The sequence below is a fragment of the Austrofundulus limnaeus genome, unplaced genomic scaffold, assembly GCF_001266775.1.
Source record: "Austrofundulus limnaeus strain Quisiro unplaced genomic scaffold, Austrofundulus_limnaeus-1.0 Scaffold1487, whole genome shotgun sequence".
Lineage (NCBI taxonomy): Eukaryota > Metazoa > Chordata > Actinopteri > Cyprinodontiformes > Rivulidae > Austrofundulus > Austrofundulus limnaeus.
In genome coordinates, this window is record NW_013953889.1 from 5,566 (window position 1) to 22,105 (window position 16,540).

The 16,540-nt window shown below is 38.3% G+C and overlaps 2 protein-coding genes across 3 annotated transcripts; one reads left to right on the forward strand and one right to left on the reverse strand.

Annotated features, from left to right (window-relative positions):
• Positions 1–360: 360 nt before the first annotated feature.
• On the forward strand, positions 361–13,500 carry LOC106535543 (SWI/SNF complex subunit SMARCC2; the record flags this gene model as incomplete). Of its 2 annotated transcripts, none has more annotated exon segments than XM_014032580.1 (22): positions 361–453; positions 585–654; positions 740–809; positions 1,813–1,888; positions 2,548–2,792; positions 4,745–4,869; positions 5,136–5,189; positions 5,335–5,372; positions 5,466–5,599; positions 5,679–5,750; positions 5,857–5,970; positions 6,050–6,203; positions 6,291–6,407; positions 7,535–7,597; positions 7,689–7,947; positions 8,274–8,435; positions 8,531–8,592; positions 9,467–9,587; positions 9,672–9,835; positions 9,930–10,064; positions 10,173–10,536; positions 11,476–13,500. In XM_014032580.1, coding segments are annotated over 22 exon segments (2,757 nt in total), but the record flags the coding sequence as incomplete, so codon positions are not given.
• Positions 13,501–13,828: 328 nt separating this feature from the next.
• Positions 13,829–16,422, reverse strand: LOC106535546 (myosin light polypeptide 6). Its single transcript, XM_014032584.1, has 6 exons — positions 16,315–16,422; positions 16,063–16,090; positions 14,806–14,949; positions 14,473–14,646; positions 14,288–14,365; positions 13,829–14,159 (listed from the first exon to the last, which is right to left on the reverse strand). The coding sequence occupies exons 1-6, from the start codon at positions 16,315–16,317 to the stop codon at positions 14,131–14,133; spliced, it is 456 nt and encodes a 151-aa protein (XP_013888038.1). The 5' UTR covers positions 16,318–16,422; the 3' UTR covers positions 13,829–14,130.
• Between the last annotated feature and the right edge of the window lie 118 nt (positions 16,423–16,540).

The window sequence follows — 16,540 nt, forward strand, 5'->3', positions numbered from 1 at the left end:
TAATGAGTGAAATCATGAGTGAAAATAACTTTCACTCATGATTTTGCTTGAAACAACCAATTTTTGGTGCTTTTCTTTTCTGCAGGCTCTGGGTCTAATAATCACTGAGTTGGAAAGATTACTTGTCTTCTTTTGTTATGTCACGAGTGTCTTCAGAATCAGGCTACTGAGATTAAAAGATAAAAAAATAAAGTATGCCCGGTCGCAGTAATCCTTCATAATCAGTCTGACATACTTACAAMATCTCTTAGATTAGGTCATCCGTAAATGCTAAGTTCTGTTTTTGAGTCATAATAAAAGTAAATATAATTGACGTTTGTATATTTAGTCTAAAAATGGCGTCTGCTCCCTTTGTTACAGAACAACTGCCTGAGTAGACCTGTCATCTACCTGAGTTCTGACATTGAACCAAAGCTGCTTGGAAAACTGAAAGACATCATCAAAAGGCATCAGGTGGGGTTTATGTTGTGTGTTAAAGGTATTATGTGCGGAAATATTCACAGTTACAGTACACTGAAAAGCTTTTTGTAAAAAAAAAAAAAAAAATAGGGGTTTGTAATTTCCGTACTCTTCCTGAGTTGCAGGGCTCAGTGACTGAGGACAAGGTCTCCAGCTCTCATGTTGTGGTGCCCATTCCAACCAGTCTGGAGGAAGGTGAGGGTTTAAAATCAAACGTTTGTTCTGAAWCCTGCTGCACGAGTAACGTTCGTGCTCAAACAACGCCACGTTTTTGTTCCAGAGGAGTGGGTGCGCCCTGTGATGAAGAGAGACAAGCAAGTTCTGCTCCACTGGGGATATTTTCCAGACAGGTTTGTTCTGGGTTGATGCCTCATTTTTTTTGTGAATGAGAATTGTGTAATYATTCAGACAATCGATGAACATCTGTCAGCTTTTTAAGTTCAGTCTAAAACTGTTATTTTTATCTAAATATACAAGCTTGAACACAGTTCTGTCGCTTTTTATAAATGGAGTTGTAGCAGGAGCTACATGCAGACACAAACGAGTCTCAGAAACAAACAAGACTTAACAAACAAGCAAACCAGCCAGATGTGTGAAGCTTAATAAAGGAGTTTATTTTMACCAGGAGATATCAGGGTTCCTGCAGATCCTTAAAAAGTCTTAAAAGACAATATACAATACACAATCCAAAAATAAGGCCTTAATTAGTCTTAAAATGTCTTAAATCAATATTTCAGAGGTCATAAAATCTTAACACATTGTAAGTAGAATTATTGTATTTGTCTCAAACARTAAAATAATTGGTAACATTTATTTATTAATTTTTTAAAACAATTTACCAAATTTACCGCAGCTAGTTATTTTGTGTTAAGATAAACATTTGGGTAAAATTGTTTCCAACTGTTTTTTTTATTTATTTTATTTTTTTCACATTTGTGTTTATTGTGAAGTTGGTCTTAAATTTCCTTTCAAGTGGCATTAAAAAGTATTAAAAAGTCTTAGATTTAACTTGCCTTAAGCTGTAGGAACCCTGGATATGATCACGGAATAATAACAGGTGTGCTGATTATTAATGGTAAACAGAAGGTGTGGAATGAGCTGAAAACAAGAACTATAGAGGACATCTAGAGGCAATGGCATTTCAGTAAACATAAAATAACATGAATAAAAAAATCTATTCAAATCATGAAGGAAAAAACAAACTTTGACAAGTTTTAAGTTTAAGCGCTGTACCTTTCTTATATTACTATTATTTTGTTTGTTATTAAGTCTTTGAATACGTTACTGAGCCTACACATTGCTCTTCCTGTGTTATTCTCTCATTCTAAATTTTGTTCCTCTGGCTGTCTTTAGTTATGACACCTGGATCCCTGCCAGTGAGATTGAGGCAGCAGTGGAGGATGCTCCCAGCCCAGAAAAGCCCAGAAAAGTAAATGTTGTTARCTTTTGTCTCTACATTTCAGTCACTGTACTTCTCAGTTTACTTAAACAACTTTATTAAAACTGTAGGAACTAACAGGAACTGTCTGTAAGGCTTTGAACAGTAATTAATCATATTCTTTATGATCAGTGTCCACGCTTTAAAGAATGTATGCACTGAGTAAAACATGTTTTTTTAACATCAAGATACATTCGTATTATCCCAGTTTGCAAGGATATGTTTTGAAATCATCTGTTTTTTTAACTAGCTTTAAAAACAAATGATGTTCCAGTCTGCAGAACATGAACAATTGTTTTGTTTTGCAAGTGGACATTTTGTTTTTCATTCGCATCAAAATACTCAAAATGACGTTTTTGTTGTAAAGTGGCACTTGAAGCAATATTGTCTGCTCTGGGGATTTTTTTGAGCCATAAATTCAAAGCAGTAAAAAACTAGCCTAGTATTTTAGTTTGTGTCTTGCGGCTCTTCAAATTAACATTTTTTTCCTTCTCTACTGATTGTTTTATTTAAAAGGTCTAGAAATGAAGCTAACACTCTATCAAAGTCCCTGTAGACGTTCTCTGCCTGGTTAAACTTCAAAATGCTACAAGATGGCGACACTGCCCTTTGCTGGCTTACTGAAAATGTTGGAATACTTTTGTCGACAGGTCCACGCAAAGTGGATTTTAGACCTGGACCAGTATAACGAGTGGATGAATGAGGAGGACTATGAGGTGGGAGAGGGCTGTCCTAAGAGGAAGAGGATTTCCGCCAAGACACTCACAGACGAGGTGACCACACCAGARGAGCGGAGGGACAAGAAACCCGGCAGTGCCAAGAAGAGGAAGCGCTCGCCGTCGCCCTCCCCCACGCCTCCGCCTCAGGAGAGCAAGAAGAAGAACACCAAAAAAGGGTACGGATCCACATCATTCCAGCCATACTCCACAGCTGTTGAAGGCTTTTGATAGAATGGTGGTTAGGAGGAACAATAATATAGGAGCTTCAAGCAGATATGCAGTTAAGCTGGTCACAAAGTACCTTGTAAAGCAGGTAGTCCTCAACTTCACGTGCATATTCAGTTTGATTAAAGCTCTTGAATTTGTTTTTCCCAATTTTAAATTAAAGTTCAAAAGTAAAATTTCAAGCCCTGCCTCTGATTCCAGCTACTTTTACAGAACACAAAAAAATTCTTAAAGGGATCCATGATTAGTTGTAACATTAGACTTTATTTGATAAACATTTATTTTAACTGTAAAATAAAGACTGTAAAAATTTTTCAGTTTTTGTGTTCCCCTCTCTGTCATGTGGATGGAGGACCTCAGTGACGAGAGGAGAATGTGTAGCGCTGAGCTAATACATATATATGGTGATAGCATTGGGGCTAGTGCTAAAGCTAACAGGCTAAGCTGAGGTTCTTCTTCCATGAAGCAGCTCTGTTGTCCTCCATCCATATTTTCAGTTCCAGGCTGAGTCATTTCTACCTTCTCCTCTCTGTCAACACTCTCTGGTTTCATTTAAAAGAGTCGATCGTCAGATATTGTCCAAGATTAACCTTCAGGGTGGATATAGCTCGCTAGCAACCTCACACCGATGGCCTATCCACGTTATAATTTACCCAGAATGCTTTGCATATAAATAAAATGYCCCCATCCATGTAATACAGTATATTTTTAAACTTTTAGTTTAAAGGGGACCTATTATGTAAATTCACTTTGTAAAGCTTTTTTTACTCAACTTTGGGTAGGTACTTCTTAAAAAAAACAGTCCTAGGACCAAAAAATGCACCCAGGGGCACATTTACTGTAAGTAAATGTATTTTTAATGTATGTTAACGACAAGTTTTATACTTCCGTTATTAGTTGATGTCACAAGCCGTACGACAACCCACTGGAACCTGCGTTCAGCCCCTTATGTAGCAACCCCCGGATGAGACTCCTCCTCCTCAATATAAAAAGCCGTCACCGTGTTGTTGTGCAATCCGCAGCTCAATTCACAACAAGCCTCTGATAGGGTAATGGGTAGAGTGTTGGATCAGAGAGTGGGAGAGGAGACCAGGGTTCGAGACAGGCATGGACATAATTTAATTATTTATTTATTTTCATTTGTTATGAACACATTTTCTCATGTACCTCTATTGTTTAGCTTATTAAAGCCTTGTTAAAGCCTATTTGTTCGAGTTTCTGAGGTATTTTGACCACTGCTGCTGCTCCCTGCTCTGGTAACAGCATGCAGTGAGGGCAGAGCAGAGGAGGGAGAAAAAAAAAGAAGCTGCAACCATGACTCTGCCTCTGGGTCTGACTCAGGGTCTCATATGGTTGTACAACGGAGCTTCTGCTATTATTAGCCATGCTAACGTAAACACTGGCTTTGGAGGGCGTTACCAACAGAGCTCATTAACATAAACAGTTCTTCTGAATGGAAGTCAGAGTAGGCAGAACTAGAAAATGGGAAATTTTATTATCTGACAATTATTTTGTGCATTAAATGGAATGAACACGGTCTGAATAGCCCACAGACATACCATAAAAATTTCTAGGACCCATAATTGGTCTCCTTTAAAAATTATAAAACCTAAACAGCCTACAGTATTTTTACAGTCTTTATTTTACAGTTAAAATATGTTTATTAAATAAAGTCTAATGTTACAACTAATCATGGATCCCTTTAACTTATAAATATTTTGGTCAAAAACATGGCTCTATAAAGGCAGGACTGTCTGGTTCTTTCAGTGAATCATTGTAAAGATCTACAGGTAATCCAAAAGAAAAACAAAAGGTTCTCCTGCACCGACACCGTAAAGGAACTGTTGCGTTTTGTTTATATAAAATTAGATTTTATTATAAAACGTTTGTTACGTGTTGACAGGCCAACAACACCATACACTAAATCTAAACGGGGTCAAAGGGAGGAGGAGCAGGAGGATCTGTCCAAAGATCTGGATGAAGCTTCACCGGTTCCAACATCTGAAGAGGGAAACACAGCGAAGACAAGTACGCTTAGAAACTTCTAAAGATTCTTAAACTGTCAAATAATTTTTACAAACCAGACTCACATAATAACTCAAGCAGGGTTTGACACCTAAATAGATCTTTTGTATATTATTCTGTTCATTTTTTGTTGTTTCTTTTACAATTTCAGTTACATTTTATATAATAGTGTTTTGTGTACTACATTTTATTGCTTAGTTTAGGTGAATGGTAAACCATTTTGCATTTTTAAATATGCTAAACAAAGAAATTTGACCCTGTCACTGCAGATAACACTAAGAAAGATTCAGATTCAACTCCGGTCAAAGGAGGAACAGAAATGGGTGAGCTCGTTTAAATGTTTGTTAAATGTTTTCACTATAAAGTCAGTGATGTATATCTTTAGATAGAGGTTGTATAATGTGATTTTAAATATGTTTCCAGCTCAGTTTGTTTTTATAAATCTTTTGTTCTGTGTGATTTGAGCAGATGAGCAGGAGGACGAGTCTATGGAAACAACAGGAAAGGTATTAGTCATCAAAAGTGAAACTAACACCAACACGCACAAAATCAAATAAAATGGATGGATTTGTGTTAACTGAAGTGTTGGTGCGTTTAAGCAGGACGAGGAGGAAGGCTCTCCCAGTGTGAAGGGTGAACCTGTGAAGGGCTCCGACCTTCATGAGGACAACGTGACTGAGCAAACCCACCACATCATCATACCAAGCTACGCTGCCTGGTTCGACTACAACAGGTACAAACTCATCTAAAGTCAGCTGATTTCATCTTTGTCATTTATGTGAGACTGTTACGTGTAACTCTTTTATCTGCAGTGTTCATGCCATCGAGCGTAGAGCCCTGCCAGAATTTTTTAATGGGAAGAACAAATCCAAAACCCCAGAGATGTAAGTATGTGATCTAAAGGAAGCGCTTCTTTGTCGGATTTGATCCACCGAACAATTAAAAGTAAAGTGTGTGAAATATTTCAAACAACTTCCTTCCTTGTTTTAGTTATCTGGCATACAGAAACTTCATGATTGACACCTACCGACTGAACCCTCAGGAGTACCTGACCTCCACTGCGTGCCGCAGGAACCTGGCGGGAGACGTGTGCGCCATCATGAGGTCGGTTCGCCTTCACGTCTCATTCTGTCGCAGATCTAACACGCCTCCCGTGACAAACTATCTCCTCGTTTTTCTGCAGAGTGCACGCTTTTCTGGAGCAATGGGGACTGATCAACTACCAGGTGGACTCTGAGAGTCGACCCACTCCCATGGGACCGCCACCCACCTCTCACTTCCATGTCCTCGCAGACACTCCCTCAAGTCTGGTGCCCCTGCAGCCCAAAACATCACAGGTCTGTAAAAACATCTATGCAAGTGTGTAAACTCACGTGTCCTGAAGTTCTTTTACACTGTCCACTTTTTCATCGGTCCACCATCAGACTCCTGCCACCCAGCCGATGATGTCATTCCCTGATAAGGTCAAGGAAAAACCAGCAGATCTGCAAAACTTTGGGCTCCGAACCGACATGTACAGCAAGAAATCTGGATCAACAAAGGTAAAAAATGTACCACAGACCGGTCAAAGTGACTGTTTTTTTTTCCCAAATTTTTTTTTTGAAATTTTCACTTCACAAAAAACAAAAACAAAAAAAGAAAAGTGATCTGAACAAATTTTGTAAATGTATATTCTCATGTCTTAGAAAAGCAATAACAAAAATAAAAATAGAAATAAATTTAAAAAAATTAAATTAAAATAATGAAATAGAAAACAAAACACAGCTTCTCAAAACTGGGGTAATTAAGCATTAGCAGGCATAATAGATACATTTGTACATTTGTTCAGCTTGGAAAACTGTCGGTTCCAGCAAGACAATATTTCAGCTAGTCCTCCAACAAGTCCGTGTTCTTGATAAAGTTAATGAAAGGACCTCAAATCTTCTCAAAAAGCTCTTGTTTGCATTTCCTAATCATGTATATTATTCTTTCCAGTGGTAAATTAGATAGCATCTGTTTTAACCACTGGGTGGCGCTAGGTGTATTGACATTTTTCCAGGCCAGAGCTATACATTTTTTTTGCAGATACCGGTAAGCTTATATCAATAAAGGTACATTCTGTTTTGTTAAAATTATGTTTCTCAGGATACAACACCAACATAAATAATTTAGGATCCAGTGGAAGTTGTTTTGAGAGAATTTTTTTCAGTTATATCTTTCACCTCTGTCCAAAACATTTTGATTTCTCTACACTCCCACATGCAGTGTATTAAAGTCCCTTTTGAATTTCACTTTACACAAAGATCTGGGATGTTATTATTATATTTATTTAAATGCACTGGCGTGACATACACACGCATTATCCATTTAAATTGTAATATTCTAAACCGGCTATGTATGGACATTGTATGTATTTTAGTGCAGGCCCTTTCCCAATCCTTTCCCAATCCTGTTCATTAATTGTTGATGATCCATGTTCCAGTTCAGAAGTTTTTTACTTGAATTTTCATTGAATTAGAAACCAACACTTTATATAAGTCTGAGATAATGCCCTMTCTTGATTTATTCCTAATCATTAATTTCTCAAGCGATGTAAGAGGAGCAAAGCGACTGTTTTGCTACATTTGCTGTTTGACTTTCCTTAATTTATGACTCGCATTAAGAAAGTGTTGATGTTTTTTGTGTGCAGAGCAAGAATGGAGCAAGCTCAATGAGGGACTGGACAGAGCAAGAAACACTACTACTACTTGAGGTATAGTCATTCTTTTAATTTGCCTGTGACGGTCTTATAGCTGGGTTTCCTGTCCGTCGGGTGGGACTAATGAAGTTTTCCCTTCTGTCAGGGTCTGGAGATGTACAAAGACGACTGGAACAAGGTGTCTGAGCACGTCGGCAGCCGCACGCAAGATGAGTGCATCCTGCACTTCCTGCGGCTGCCCATCGAAGACCCGTATTTGGAGGACAGCTCCTCAACTATGGGCCCGCTGGCTTACCAGCCGATACCTTTCAGCCAAGCAGGAAACCCTGTCATGAGCACGGTGGCCTTCCTTGCTTCTGTAGTTGACCCACGTGTGGCCTCAGCTGCAGCCAAATCTGCACTCGGTGAGATTAGGACTTTTTTTAATCATTGTTTTTTTATGTGAGAATGTATTGTAGGCAAAATATTGCTGAGCTAATAGGACTCAKGTTTACCAGAAAATCTGCAAAACTGTTTATCTATAGTAAGAAGAAGCCGTCTCCGGTGTCTTTAAAATGTCACTTTCCTTCTAATAGCTGCTCATAAGTACACAGATCTGATGAAACTAACTCTCCAGTTATCTAAATAATGTAAAAACATTGCAGATTTCTGGTTCATCTGTTGTAGTTCATATATCCTGCAGTGACTTACAATAAACAATCCAGACCTGACTGCATGCTGGTGTTCTCAGAGGAATTCTCGCGAATGAAGGAGGAGGTTCCTGCAGCACTTGTTGAGGCTCACGTACGGCGGGTGGAGGAAGCAGCGAGGGTCAGCGGCCGACAGGATCCTCTGTACGGCCTGGAGGGAAGTGGCATCGCAGGCACTGGCCTGGAGGAGGGAGAAAGGCCTGGTAGGGTGAACACACACTCAACACTGGCAGGAAAAATAAAAATAATAATAATAATGACCCAAAACTGTAAACATTTCTCACCTTTTTCTCTTTAGATGAAAGCAGTGATGAAAGTAAGAGTGACAGCCAATCAAATGAAGAGAAGAGAGACACTAAGGTGCTGCTTGTTCACTAGAAACTTAATGCTGAATTATCAAACTGTAGTTCTTATTAGTGTTGTATAAAGTACCACAAAGTGATACTTGAGTAAAAGTACAAGTACCTTACCAAAAAATTACTTTYGTAAAAGTCAGTCTCCTTTAGGAATATTACTTGAGTAAAAGTCTTAGAGTATCTGATGTTTTTTGTATTTAAGTATTAAAAGTAAAAGTATTGATTTAAAATGAGCAGTTAGGTTTTCTATAATGACATTTATTAGGAGGTGACCTCCTCCCAAAAATGCAGAAATGATGATTTATGATGCACTAGTCCAGCTGTTTCAGTTCATATACGTATATCAAGGCTGCCCAAACCTTTCCCCAAAATGAAAATCTATCTGAGGGCTGCAGGCAAATACAATAATATAATTCATGAAATACAAATACTTCTTAAGTACAGTCCTTTTATTTTAATGATTATGTCCTGCTGGAGTGTGACATGGTTTGTTTGTGTACAAATTAATACAGTATCAGAATTTTATGTATTTATACTTCTCATTCAACCATAATTAAATTCACTCTATCTAGGAGGCACAATTTATATGGATAGTAACAGTATTTATTTTTTACAATAACAAGCTGGAATGAAAACAAGCAAAAATGAAATAAAAGTAACGACTTTCTACTTKTTGCCTTTTTTWAAAATGTAAGGACTTGAAAGTACAGATAATTGTGTGAAAATGTAAGAAGTAGATATAAAGAGTAGGCTGAAAAATAATTACTCTAGTAAAGTACAGATACCCAAAAATTCTACTTAAGTACAGTAACAAAATATTTGTGCTTAGTTACTTTACAACTCTGGTTCTTATTATAGTTTCTCTTTTTTTAATTTAGGATAGTAAAGATGGAGCGATAGAGGAGGAGGAGAAGCAGGTGGAAAACGGGAAAAAGGAAGAAGACAGAGGAAGAGAACCTGAAGGAGAGAGGGAGGCAGAAAAAACGGAGGCTGACATGGGTATGAAAAGTTTCATCCAAAAAAAAAACAACAACAAATAAAAATTTTGGTAAGAAGAAATATTAAAACGTTTTGTTCACTTAGGCGATGGAGAAAAGGAGAAAGATGCAAAAGAGGGAACAGAAGAAGGACAAAGAGAAGGAGAGATTGAAGGAGAGAGGAAGGCGAAGGTTGAGCGTGACGTGGGAGAGGGGAACCTGGCAACTGCTGCCGCCTCCGCTTTAGCCGCCGCTGCTGTCAAAGCCAAGGTGAAGCTAATTATATCACTGTGCTAACATTCATTCATCACCTTCCTCTGTTGGAGTTTCTAAAGTCTCAGATCCTCCTTCACTTTGTTCGCAGCATTTGGCCGCGGTGGAGGAGAGAAAGATCAAATCTCTGGTGGCTCTGCTGGTGGAGACGCAAATGAAGAAGCTTGAGATTAAACTGCGACACTTTGAAGAACTGGAAACGATCATGGACAGAGAGAGGGAGGCCGTAAGTGAGGGAACTCAGCACGTGTTGTCTTTAAGTCACCTAATTACAATGTTTTCAAAGTTAGTGTTTGTTTTTGCCACATCATTTGAGATACGTTTGTGTTTCCAGCTCGAATATCAGCGTCAGCAGCTGCTGGCTGACCGTCAGTCTTTCCACATGGAGCAGCTGAAATACGCTGAAATGAGGGCTCGGCAGCAGCACTTCCAGCAGATTCAGCACCAGCAGCACAGCCAGGCAGGGGGTCCTCACTCCAACCAGGCCACCCCAGGCCCACCACCCCAAGGCCCGACTGCAGGTCAGCCAGCTCCCAGCACACCAGCGTCACAGGCGGCACCCAGCCCCGCGCCTCCGTCCTCTTCTGCCCCAGCACCTGAGTCCCAGCCACCTCCAGGAGCTCACACCTCACCTCCATGCCCCCCAGGCCAAGCCCCGGCCCCTCACTCCAGCTCCAGCTCTACACCTGTTCTCCACGGTCAGTTAAATGTTGTAGTTTCTGATTATTCAGTGATACAAAAAATAATATAGAAGCTTGTTTTACTGCCATGTTTTTGTTTCACTGTCACATTTTACACATTTAGAACTGGAACATGTCAGCAGACCAGACACCAGTGACACTTCATGATAAACWTAAAGCAGTGTTAATATCATCTACAGTGTTCTGTTGAAATGACTACAGATTCTTGTATGTAAACTTCATGTTTAAAAAGCAAAACCAGCAGGTTCTGAACTTTAATTTAGCTCCTTAACTTTAGGAGTTATCATTTTGTTGAACGAGTTGCAGTGGTGGGCGCAGATCTAATGCTAATCCAATAATAGCAAATTAGCTTCTCATTTATTTACTTATTTTTTTTGCTAACTTTGGAAACTGTTAATGGACCAAGTCACAGGTGTAGAACTTCCAATTTTTATGCCGTTTATCCCAAATTAAATAAAAACTATCCCCTCTTACAAGCAGTGTTACACGTGTTAGGCKCCGTTTTTGTAGCATGTAGCATCTTTAGCAGCTAAACTTCAAACTAAGATTGTCAGAAAGAAATAAAATGTAATCTTTATGTAGCACAAGTTAGATGGAGCTAAACTCTGGTTTGGATTGGCAGTCTGGCACAGATAATCCCACTTTCAAATTAAACCAGTAGAAAACTAACAGGTTTGTGTCGGTCCCAGCAGTCTTCAACTGGAAGGAGATGAAGACATGGACTGAATGACAGTCGTCTTAGCAGTTAGCTTCCACCAATTTTTAATTGGTTTAACATTTTAMTGTCAGTGGGGCTAAGATTCTTGTTTAGTGGATTAGTGGTTAGTGAACCTAGTTTTTTTTTTTTTGGTTAGCTGTGACACTACTGATTAGTTGTACCTGTGGTCGTATTCAGAGATTAAGAACTAAATAAAATCTTCTGTTTCACCCTCACAGAGTCCAACGCTCCTCTGCCAGGGGAGACGCTCCACCCGTCAGCTCCCGTCCCCCCACCACAGTGAGAAAAACAAAAACAAACAAACAAAAAAAAAAACCCACATGAGAATCCAAATGACTGATCATTTCAAAACCTGCCTGCATCATCTGAAATGAAGAAGTTATCAGCTGAAAGATGACAAACACATTTTTCATGTTCAGTATTTTACTTTTTCCAAATGGAAAATTAATGTTTGACAGAAAAATAAATGTAAATGTCTGTTGACTGTGTGAAAAAAAAAAGTCTGTTACAAATTGTCAACTTTTAAGGGAAAATTGATTTTCATCCTTTGTGGTTGACTGGGGAGAAATGTCTCAAATCAAAAATGTACGGTCAACTCAGAATATCTGGTTACATAGATTATCAACATGCCAGCACTCTAGAAGAACAAATAACATATCTTGTGTTTGATTATTGTTTAAATTTGTTTTTTTACAGCAGTTTGTCATAATTCATGGAGTCTAGTTTATCATGAGCTCTCCGGAGCCCTCCCCTTGTGCTTAAGGTACGAATTAGGAAACGTGTAAAACAAAAAGCACTTTTAACATTTCCCAAGGTCTTGCTGAAAGACTGGAAGTATCCATCTAATTGAACTTTAGCACTTATATATTTGTTTTGTTGTTTTAAACACTTTGACCTATAGAAGAGTTTGGAAAATCAAACAGAAACATTCGATATTCCTCCACATTTGATGTGTTACATGTTTTTTCCACAGGGTCAAGCCTGAAACATTACACGCCCAAAAGTCTGTAATGAAGGAAAAGATTTCAATTGAAGATGCCAGTTTGAAATTAAATAACCTAAGCTTGGATGCAGTTTAAGGAAAAATGTACTGTAAACTGGATTTTCTGTTACAAACAGCTTTTACTATCATTTTATGATGTTACGTAAAGTATTTAAAAAGAAATACTGTAAGCTTGGGGTCCCGACAAGACCTCCCTTTGAAAACCGAGCACTTATAGAAAAAAACATGTCAGTATTTTGCAAGTGTGGATGAACTCTAAACATCCAGATTGTTAAGGAAGTGAAGAATGTAGTTCAAAAGAAATGACTGAATCTTTTAGGATTATACGGTGAACCTATTCAGATCTGGACAGTGCGTTACCTAAACCAACTGCTTTTATAGATCAAGTTTACCATGTTTATTCAGTGACTTTTATTGTGGTTGTTTGGGAAGTAAAGGGGGATCTTCAGCGACTTTTTTTTTATTTTTTTTTTGCTGTGTTTCACTTTAAAATTGGAAGAAACATTAATGCTGTCAACAAGGGAACACCTTAAAACTGCTCATAACTGAGAATTATGTCAGTAATATCTGCAACGATATCCTCACTTTTTATCCTGACAGTTTTTTATATTTTTATGTCATTTTTGTCATTTTTTTTATATCTCAACATTGTAACTGTATATTATCTTTGTAGCCTGTATTTACCCTCCACCTTCATGCGTGTGTGAGAGAGATCTGAATCTTTGAGACGTGACTGTTCATGTGTACATGCCATTAAGACCTGTAAACCACGTTACCAATCAGTTTTTAATTTAAGTGCCATCAGTTGTGAGTTAATCGAGTCTGATGATTTAAAAAAAAAGAAAGAAAGAAAACATGCTTTGCTCTGCACATGGTCACATCAGTGTCATATTTACTCCCATCAGATGGTGGAACTTTGCAGTTAAATGTCCATGAAGCCAGTATTACTGTCCTCACTGCAGCTGTGAGCATAAATGGACATCTTTTATCTGTGTTATTACTACATTGTGTGCATTTTGTGATATGAAATAAGTGTCTGCTCAGTTTTCTGTATGTTTTTCACGCTGCTGAAGGTAGCAGCAGCAGCAGGTATTATACAGTAGAAATCTGTTTTTTTTTCCTCTGTGAATCATCACATTAGTGCTGACAGTAACGCAGTTTGTATTAAAAAGAGAAAAAAATCCAAACAGGTTTTAGTTACAAAACGTTTGAGGAAAAAAATAAAGATGTGAAGAGGAGACATTGTGTTCGGTGGTTTGAGTGACATGAATCACACAAGGTGGTAAATCAGCCACTAGATGATTATTTTTCAGAATGCACTTGACTTTTTTTTTCTCCCATTGAGTCAACAGGTTAAATTCAAACATGTTTTTACTTGAGTATAAAAAGTGTTCGACTCTGCGCCATTATGACCCAACAGTGATCATGAAGCACCTCCCTCAACATGAAAACAAGAGAAATTATTATTCAACTTGCCTTTTTTATACCTTCACAAACTTATTAATATTTTTCAGCTCAACTCTATGTTTTGAATATAATTTTTAGAGACAAAATGAAACGATGTAAACCTTTTTTTATTTCAACATTTTTTTTATTGTAACATCARATTATCATATCCATCAAAAAGAAAAGACAGACTGGGGTTGACTGACAAAGATAAATCCATCAGGGGATCACTGATTGTGCCTGCAAACATGAAAAATATCTGGAATACGAGATGAAAAGTCTCTTCACATCGGACAGAAAAGACACCTTAAAAAAAAAAGTCTACAGTATCAATAAAACAGACACAGTGGAGGTAGGATGACATGAGTGGAAGGGTAAGATGAGACCAATATTACAAAAAAATCACGAAAAATTGGAAACGTCCTCAACCGTTCATCACCATCCGGACAAGCTCTGTGAGGAAAGATGGAGGTGTGTCAGATACATGTATATATAAACCCACATTATTCAGTGCTGATAAAAGTTCTCTGATCCAAGAATCACAGCAAAATGACCTAAAACTGATCTTTAACCTGCGTTACCTTCATAATTAATACAGCCGTTGGCGTCTTCATGTCCTGCTAAAAGAGTCTCCACCTCGTCTTCTGTCATCTTTTCACCTGAAACACATAAATAGATGAAAAATAAATAAAAGGAGGTAGCTGTTATCCATTTCTTTGACAAGAGAAAGTTATTTTTGTGCAACACGTGGCAAGAACACGAGTACCTAATGTGGTGAGGACATGACGCAGCTCCGCCCCCATCACTGTCCCGTTTCCCTCCTTGTCAAAAACACGCAATCCTTCYACGATATCGTCAAACGAGCCCTGGTCCTTGTTCTTAGCGATGGCGTGAAACATGGGCAGGAACTGCTCAAAGTCCAGCATCTTGTGGTTCATCTCTGCAGGATGCAAAACAAAATCGTCAATCATTTGACCAAAACGGATTATTCTGGTTGTACGAAGCATCTGAGGCTTCACCTGAATACCAGGCAACCTAGCAGCTAAGACAGAGCAGAAACTAAAACTTCTCTGTGTGACTGGAGAAAGGACATGCTTGCCTTCTAACTTGGGGTTTCCAAGAACTTTGAGGACTTCAGCATTGATTGGGTTCTGGCCAAGGGCTCGCATCACATCACCGCACTGGCTGTAGGCGATTTTCCCGTCGCCCGTACGGTCAAACAAGAGGAAGGCCTCCTTGAACTCTAACACAGACACACAAATGCAAGAAGAAACATTTCAGACATATCTGTTTGTGATTCGCCTGAAGCTGTTAACGCAACCGATTAATGAACCTGTTGAACACCCCACAATGCCTTTACAGCAGTTTCATATCGGAGCTCAAAAACCAAACACACAAATGAGTTTTAAATACTGTTCTTTTACTTAATCATATATGTTAGTAATTGTTTTGCCTCCAAATCATTTTAGGCTCACGTGTCACAACTCTTTGTAATCCTAGTTCACCTATAGGTTGTGTACCTACTACYTTAAGCTAATACTTCTTTACAGCACATCAACAATTTAAGCCTTTGGAAGAGATCAAAATGTTCTTCTTTTGCTCTGATCCAAAAACTGATGAAGAGCTAATAAAGTGATCATCTTGACTAACAAATAAGATCTGTGCTCAAATAATAATACATAATTAATTCAGCCAGCTGACTAGATCAGATTTATCAAATATACTTAATATTAGTTTAAATGCATTTATTAACAAATGGTTTCTGAATACTTTTAAAACTAAACAGTACGATCGACTGTGTTGTTGAACCACGTAATTTGCATYGATTACATTAAACTGCTTTGACTCCAACTATAATCTAGAAAAGTTTTTACAAATATATTGACACAACAGCATGTGGCCTAAGGCTAAGTTTCTTTTGGGACTATAAAGTTTATTTTARCTGACTTTATAGGACGTTTTCTAAYTGCTTGTCTTGCACATCACAAACTATTTCCAGTTGTTTCAACTCTGAGTGAACACTTCAATGCACCCGCACACAARACTGGTTAGAATAAGACTGGTGACAGTGCACAAGTTTAAAGTGAAGATGTTTACACACCATGCAAGACATGTTTCTCTGGTCACGGCATTTTAAAAATCAAGTTAAATGTCCGGTCGAGTCATGCTGAAACCATCACACAAACTGAATTTCATTCAGTTTATTATTACCTGAAGGATCAAGTTGTTTGTTGAGGAAACTGTGGAGCTAAGAAGCCAGGGTTTTAGCCTATTTTTAAATTAGCTAGATGATACCAAAACGGTATGCTGAATAATTAAAATTGTCTTTGCAAATCTGATATGAACGTTAACTCACCCAAAATCTGGTCTTCTGTGAAGTCAGACTGATTGAAGCAGATTGGATGAGACCGAGGTGGGACAGGAGAAAAACAAGACAGCGACATTTTTAGCGCTAATGCATCGGAAGTCATGACAGACTAAGCTGTTAGTAGGATGAGTTGAGCAACATAGCGTTAGCGTAGAATTACCAGGTCCCTTGCATTTTTACCGTAATTATACAAAAAGTATTTTCTTTACTAAACGAGTTTAGAAAAATGTATTTTCTCACCATCTTTGTTGTTGGTGTTTAGTTGACTCACGGCCGTAGATCTTTCTACGCTAAAGCGGACGCAGCTAACCAGTTTGGTAGGTACTTCCTGATGACGCCACGTCCATCCTCAGCCAATCACATGCGAGGATTACAGCAGCAGCATTTCTGGCATATTTGTAGGAGTGGCAGCTGCTCTGCTTCAGACAAACAGGGTTTAGGGCCCTTATTATCCTGCCACACCCCT